The sequence below is a fragment of the Chaetodon auriga genome, chromosome 2 (genome assembly GCF_051107435.1).
Source record: "Chaetodon auriga isolate fChaAug3 chromosome 2, fChaAug3.hap1, whole genome shotgun sequence".
Lineage (NCBI taxonomy): Eukaryota > Metazoa > Chordata > Actinopteri > Chaetodontiformes > Chaetodontidae > Chaetodon > Chaetodon auriga.
This window is the reverse complement of record NC_135075.1, coordinates 21,979,103-21,986,039: the sequence shown is the minus strand read 5'-3', so window position 1 is coordinate 21,986,039 and position 6,937 is coordinate 21,979,103. Positions and strand designations below refer to the sequence as shown.

Below are 6,937 nucleotides of genomic sequence, written 5' to 3'. Positions count from 1 at the left end.
CTGCACCCTGTCAGGCTCATCTCAGCCTCAGCCGTCCTTTGAACTCAACATTAACATATATCATTGTGTTACAATAATGCTACCGTGCTACACTTGTGTTTCAAGTTTATTGGAGTTGAGGACTGTCACTCAAAAAAACAAGCAAGTGAATCCCAACAAACTTCATACATACATAAATTATACTGTATAGACGTATATAATAGAACATTACTGTAGCTCTCGAGGAATGAACACTGAGGAGGTACAGATATAATCCTGAATAATGCAAAAAATGACAGCATCGTTATTGTCCGCTGTGTCATGTTTCAACCTGATACTTCAAAGTTATAACGTTCGTCGGAGCAGCATGTTTTGCACGATGACCACATTCATTCAACGTAAATGACATCCTTCACCGCAATCTGGTAAGTGGACCGAAATACAATCTGTTATAATTATGATACCAAATTGGTAATTATTCTCATATATAAAGCAAAAATGGCAAACATAGGCTGGAAACAAAAAAAAGTTGGGACTGGTAATTGTAAAGATTGTTCAGTTCTGGTGTTTTCTAGACTAAATGATGGGTTGAATTAATAAATGATTCATCATCGTAGCCATACAAGCTAACTGAATTCCTTCAGTATGGAGTTGTTAGCTGATATTATTATTTACCGTATCTGAGTTTTTTCCTGCATTTTTGCCATCACAGATTTAAAAAAGCTAACCTGTCCTGAAAGCAGTCACCTGTGGACAGAACATGTGTCGAGCATGAAATCGTCACAGAAAGGACTTATTACAGCAGAAGAATCCCAGAAAAGCTTATTTTCTCACACAGACAGGCAGACAGACCCTCGGCTGTGGAGATGTAGAGGACATTGCTGGTAGTTAGTGTAGCTTGTGTATAGCATTTATATCTGTGGTTGCCGCACCTTTGACGAGAGGTGTGCCACAGAGACACAGAGGCACGCTGAAAACAAGGCCGACAGTGAGTCAGTTAAATCAAAAGAGCTCAGGAATGCAGCCAGCATGACGCGAGCAGCCTGAGCATCAGCTGACGTATGCGTTCCTTCAGACTGTGAAGGTGCAGCTGCATGTGTGTTCATTAGGGTGCTTGTCTCAGTGGCAGTTTTGGCAGTTGGGATGACAAGGCTGATTATTGACTCGGCATTTGCAGCCCCCAGATGTGTCGCCCTTTCCCTGTGAAATACAACAAAATGACAAAGTCATATGCACAGCTCACACTTTCCTGAATACAGAACCAACGCTGCCATTTTTTTTTTTTTTTTAATTTCACATGTAAGTAAATGTTTTTACATTTGGGCCCCAGCGAGCTTGTTTGGTGACCCAGCAGATTTCTGTCTTGCACATCAAACAGCAGATCCAATCACAGCCATCTTTCTTCTGCACGATGATGTCACACCGTGGGCACTTCATGGCCTCCCCATTCTGCAGCAGGCTCTATCATTGAAATACAGTGAAATCAGTACAATGTTAAGTCGCCATAGGAAGCAATGCAGACAAAAATACAGGCAATTCAGGCAATCCACACATCAGTCTAATTGCAGAGCCTGAGGTGTAGCTGGAGCTGAAAACATATTAAAATGGACACTGAAATAAAGAGTATACCACTGATTTAGTCAGGGCCAGAGCCCAAACATAAAAAACTAACTTTGTAAACATGAGCAGGAATGGAGGTCGACTCTATGGAAGAATGCATGCAGACGGTAAGCCTTCCCTACTGGAAAAAAATCCCTAAAATGTCCTTACAAACCCCGAACTGGTGACTGGAGTGAATGGAAAACAGAACAGACTCTCCACCAGTCTGACCAGTTTGGAGATAAAGAAGCAAATCCAGTCCATGCTTCAATTCATGATTCATCATAAAATATTTAGAGGACATTAGAGATGATTGAATAATTCAAAGCGCTGTGTTATGACTTTTTTAATAGTGAGACTGACCTCTCACTTTCACCAGTGCTTTAATGTCTCCTAGAGTGTGACGAAGCACGCAGCTACGTTTAAGACCCGTCAGAACTTCCTGTACTGGTTTGTAGTGCACAGGAGGAAAGTGAGGGTTTCTGTTGTGGGTTGTTACTGTTACACGTGTTTCCTGAAGCACACTGATCTGTTACCATCAAAGAGCTCACAACTGCCCCAGCTGACCCACCTCGAGCATCTGCTTAGTTTGCTGAGCCGCCTGGTCGTTCTCTGCTCGGATGCGCAGGTCATCCTGGTAGTCCCTGCAATTCATGCCATCATGGATAGCCTGCAAACACACACAACTTCCTTTAAGTTTGACGCTTCTGCTATTTAACCCCAGATTCCAGAAAAGTTGGGATGAATGTGGTAACTTGCTAATCCTTTTTGACATATACTCAATTGAAAACAGTACAGAGACAATATGTTTAAAGTTTTAACAAGTTTCAAACAAGTTGGGACAGGAGCAACTAAAGACTGGGAAAGATGTGGAATGCTCCAAAAACACCTGTTTGGAACATTCCACAGGTAAACAGGTTGACTGGTGACAGGTGATAGTATCATGATTGGGTATGAAAGGGGCATCCTGGAAAGGCTCAGTGGTTCACAAGCAAGGATGGAGCGAGGTTCACCACTTTGTGAACACATGAATGTATGAAGGATATCACTACGTGGCCTCAGGAACACTTTAAAGAACTGCTGTTGGGAAACGCAGTTCATCTTCAAATGATTAAATTCTATTTTTATTTACATTTTACACAACATGCATACTTCTTTGGAATCAGGGTTGTACTGCAGAGTAAGAAAGTCTTGGTCAGTGAGAGAAGGTGTGAAAACTACCCTGCAGAGGATGCAGTTGATTTCACCGCAGAGCTCACAGTGGAACTCATTGACTTCATCCTCGTAGATGCACCAGCCTCGACAGTTGGGAGTCTGACAGTGGAAGCTGTGGTCTGAGCGGCTTTCCGCGATGCTCAGACGCAACTCCAGAAAGCGCTGGTGCTCCTCCTCTGTGAGCAGCTGCATCCAGGATCATACAGAGAGAGACAGACAGTGAGGGTGTGCACAGTGTACGGTCCATATCTTTATGGAAAATTAATAAAGCACTTGTTAGTTTTGAAAATGACTTTAAAATCTGCGGATTTGACATTTGAGTAAATGCCTACAACCTCATATTACTCTAAGTCCACGCCCACCCCCACTGACTGATCTGCTGTCCACTGTAGATCTTACTATCATTTGTAATTTCCATCAGCCTTCAGACTATGACTTGTAATGTCCAGCTGTGCACTCACCTCTTTGATCTCTCGGTCCAGTAGCTTGCTCTCACATCTGTCAGGACAGGCCACCTCAGCATCTTGACTGTTTATTATTGTTCCCTTTAGACACTCCCTGAACACATAAGAAAAAGACAAACTAACCTTTGCACACTTTGCAGACTGTGGCATGCGTGTGGACGCTGTAGACTTTCAGAAAGCAGACACAGTACGTTTTAATCACCTTTACAGCATATGACAAAAGCTATGAAATCATTTACTGAGTCCGACCTGCAGAAGGTGTGCAGACACTCTCTGAGCACGATGCCCTCTCCTGGCTGCAGGGCAGAAAAGCAGATGGGACAGTCGGTCTCTGTGGCATTGGGGATAAGGTTCACGTCCTCTGTGGCCAACAAGTACTGGTAGTTCCTCTCTCGTTCTTCCTGCTGAGCCTTCATCACCCAGAGAGGGGTCGCAGCAATCACAAAACAGACATTCATTAGAAACAAAACAGCGTAATCTTGTGATTCCTGAAAATGGAAAGTGAAAGTGAAGAGCAGAAGGCTCTTATCATCAGTTTCAATGAGGGTCACAAGTTTTTATTGACTCTGCTCTGTGGTGGTGTTATGTTTACTTCAATCTATTTGGTTTTGCAGAGCATAAGTGGCATCTACTGGTTCTGCATCATACAGCTCATAAACAGCGTTAGTTCAAATACTGAACAGGTTTGTTTCTGATCGATCACCATGTAACAACCACACGCGTTAATGGCCGTCCGTGACCTGGGTCAGGTTAAATTTGGATATAAATTTGGCATCAGGCTGAAAATGATGTCAGGAATCCTGGTTGTTACCTGTTCGTACTGCAGTATGGCCAGGTGTTCCTGCTGAATTCGAAAAACCTCCTGCTGGTCCGGCTTGTAGATGTGAGGCACCTCGTAATCCTCAGGCCGCTCCCCTCCGCATATCTCACAGCCAGGACGCGTTGGTTTGTTTATGTACGTACACGAAGTGCAGGCCCAGCCCAGCTACACACGAACACAGATACGCAGCACGCTTGTACAACCGCTGGACACAAACTACGCAGACACACACCCACTCACGCCGCAGGTGTCATTTCTAAACCGCAGTTTGCAGTCTCACCTGAGGCTTAGGAGGAGGTTTAGGAGGCACAACAGGTTTTGTAGCAGCCGCAGGTTTAGGGAGAACAGGAGGAGCGTGTGGAGTCTCCGGGGGAGGAGCCGTTTTCTCACCAGCAGCTCTGCTGAGGCCTCTGGGCAAGAGCTGCATCGTCTCCATTGACTCCACGATACCTAAGAATAGATTATCATTCCATGAAACTGATTTAACCGGTATGTTGACCTGCTAAGTCCACTTGTAATCAAGGAGGTATTGAACCTCAAAAGATTTTCAGCACTGACTAAAATGTACCAAATAGCAAACGCTGTCAATTTGCTGTCAATACGTTTTAATAAGTGTTGCTGAAGTAGTTTACTTTAATAGTTTGTTTATTATCAAAAACAAAAAAACCTGCAATGGTAGCAAGTGTGTTGTTACTGACCGTCTAGGCGTTGTTGCTCCAGGTCCAGCTTGTGTTGCTGCCGTGTGAGATGAGCATCTTGTGCGGAGAGGATGAACAGGAAAGCCTGGTCCCCGTTCTGACGGATGCCGTGGCTGTAAAGTGTCTCCCGGTCCTGAGCCAACCGCTTCCCGATCACCCAGCGCTGCACCGCGGGGGGAAACCCGAAGTCAAGGCTGATCTGTGAACGTAAGGTGAGGGAAAGACAGATCGCCCAATGCAGATTTAATATTAGTTTATATTTAAAAACTGATTGGAACTAATCATGATGACAACAGAAAGCGCGCATGTACTGTTTGTGCCAGTGTTCATGTGCATGAACTTAAATAACACATTAAAAGATCTAAGCATGGCAGAGGAGGAGCATGAATTCCATTTCTTGCTATAAAGAATCACATTTAACATATAACAGGAGCCCATTGATCCACTGTCAGCTCAGATCAGTTCCATGTTTTCCAGCCTGGTAAGACATGATGGAGGTTAAAGCAATACAAAAGGCTGTTTGATCATCAGCTGTGGGTGTGTGCTCAAACATCAGTACCTTATCTTTAAGTTGTGCAACTGTCATATAGGAAGAAACCACAACTGTCACCGGGATGTAGGACTCAGACTGAGCATCCTCCACTCCAACGAACAACCTACAGAACACAAAAGAGGAGATCGGGCCTTGTCTTTGTGGCTTTGTTTACACTTATGGCATAATGGCCACATATGAATATGCATCCAAGTCTGTTTTCATATTACTACCTGGAAACCACACAGAGATACATACAGTCCATGCACGCACACACTTTTGATATCCATACTTCACTCTTGAATCATCATCCATTACACAACCCCATTTCAGAACACACCTAACTCTGATCTAATCTTCTCATGCTCCCACCTTATGGAGTCCTGCGGGTACGCCTGGCAGTCGACGCTGACGGACACCGGGACGGAGAGCTGGGCCAGCCTCAGGCACAGTTCGGCTGCCTCCTGCCCGTCCCCGCTGCTCAGGGCTTCGCTCAGTGAGAGGGCCAGTTCTTCCGCTGCACGGGGAGCAGGAGAGGAGGTCATCAACACACTCCAGCCGAACCAAAACAAGTTCCACTACCCCTCTGCAACACCTGTGATGAGCTCAATGCTGAACAGTGACATACAGGAAACACAGTATTCCCTCTGGGACGCTCTATCGGGAGTCAAACACGCGGCATGAAGTTATGTTGCCCAAAATCGAAACTGAACTAAAGCGCTCACCCTCCTTCAGCTTGACTGTGGGTGTAACTTCAGAAGCCATGATTACACCTGAAACGACAGGTAACACAAAATATATGAAGCAAAGATGACAGTTCTGACAACGCGCAGCCGTCCACAAGTTTAAATCCAACCTTTCCAGGGCTTGTTGTTGCGCTCCTGTCCGCATTCAGCGATCCGACAGACGCTCCCTCCAGGCGGCGATGGCAAGAAAGGTAGTTTTTAAAGGAGATTTCATGAAACAGATGACAGCCTGACGAGGATTTCACCTCGTGTCTTGCTCTGTCAGCTGCAGCTCTGAACTCTCGGTGGCTGACAGGTAGAACGGAAAGTGAAACTGACTCAAGATCAGGAAGAGGAAATTTAAAACGCTCGCTCTGGACTGACTCTGCTCCGCCTCTTCTCGCTCCAGAGAGCTTTGATTCACGATGTTCACTCTGGAGGAACTGGACCAGTGACAGGTTTCATTTATTTGCTTCATTTCTTTGACTGTTCTTTTACTTTTTAATCACTGATTGACTTTGTCCCGTTCTATCTGTCCGACAGATAAGGTAAGATAAGATGTGTGATCCCACACTGGGGAAATTAAGTCGTTACGGCCAGCAAGTATTACAAAAAGCGAAAGCTGTGGCACAAAAAAGTGTGCAGGATACAGAATAGAAAAACAACTATGTATATGTACATCTGTACAGATTATAAAAACACTAAATGGCATAAAATCCTATCACACCCGTTATTATTAATTGTGCACTTTGTGTTGCATTTCATGCATTAAATGAACAATATAGATATAAAGTGTATTCTTCTTCTTATTCTGAAATTTCCCCTCGCGGGACAAATAAAGGAATATTGATTAATTATTACTATTAAGTGTCTTTCGTTTGCTTTTTCCCCACTCAATAATAATA

General features: G+C 44.3%; 1 protein-coding gene across 1 annotated transcript; it reads right to left on the bottom strand.

Moving 5' to 3' along the window:
* Positions 1 to 89: 89 nt before the first annotated feature.
* On the bottom strand, positions 90 to 6,368 carry rbck1 (RanBP-type and C3HC4-type zinc finger containing 1). The gene is made up of 13 exons (XM_076747830.1): positions 6,164 to 6,368; positions 6,033 to 6,080; positions 5,680 to 5,824; positions 5,335 to 5,431; positions 4,776 to 4,974; positions 4,358 to 4,527; positions 4,069 to 4,242; positions 3,507 to 3,667; positions 3,255 to 3,351; positions 2,800 to 2,979; positions 2,150 to 2,248; positions 1,297 to 1,440; positions 90 to 1,179 (listed from the first exon to the last, which is right to left on the bottom strand). Exons 2-13 carry the CDS (start codon positions 6,070 to 6,072, stop codon positions 1,099 to 1,101), a joined length of 1,587 nt encoding a protein of 528 aa, XP_076603945.1. The 5' UTR covers positions 6,073 to 6,080; positions 6,164 to 6,368; the 3' UTR covers positions 90 to 1,098.
* Positions 6,369 to 6,937: the final 569 nt, after the last annotated feature.

Coding starts and splice junctions, on each gene's coding strand:
- rbck1 (XM_076747830.1), bottom strand. CDS start 6,072: ATGGCTTCTGAAGTTACACCCACAGTCAAGCTGAAGGAGG. Junction 4,975..5,334: donor TTGCACAACTTAAAGATAAG/GTACTGATGTTT, acceptor TTACGTTCACAG/ATCAGCCTTGACTTCGGGTT. Junction 1,180..1,296: donor AAGCTCGCTGGGGCCCAAAT/GTAAAAACATTT, acceptor TGTATTTCACAG/GGAAAGGGCGACACATCTGG.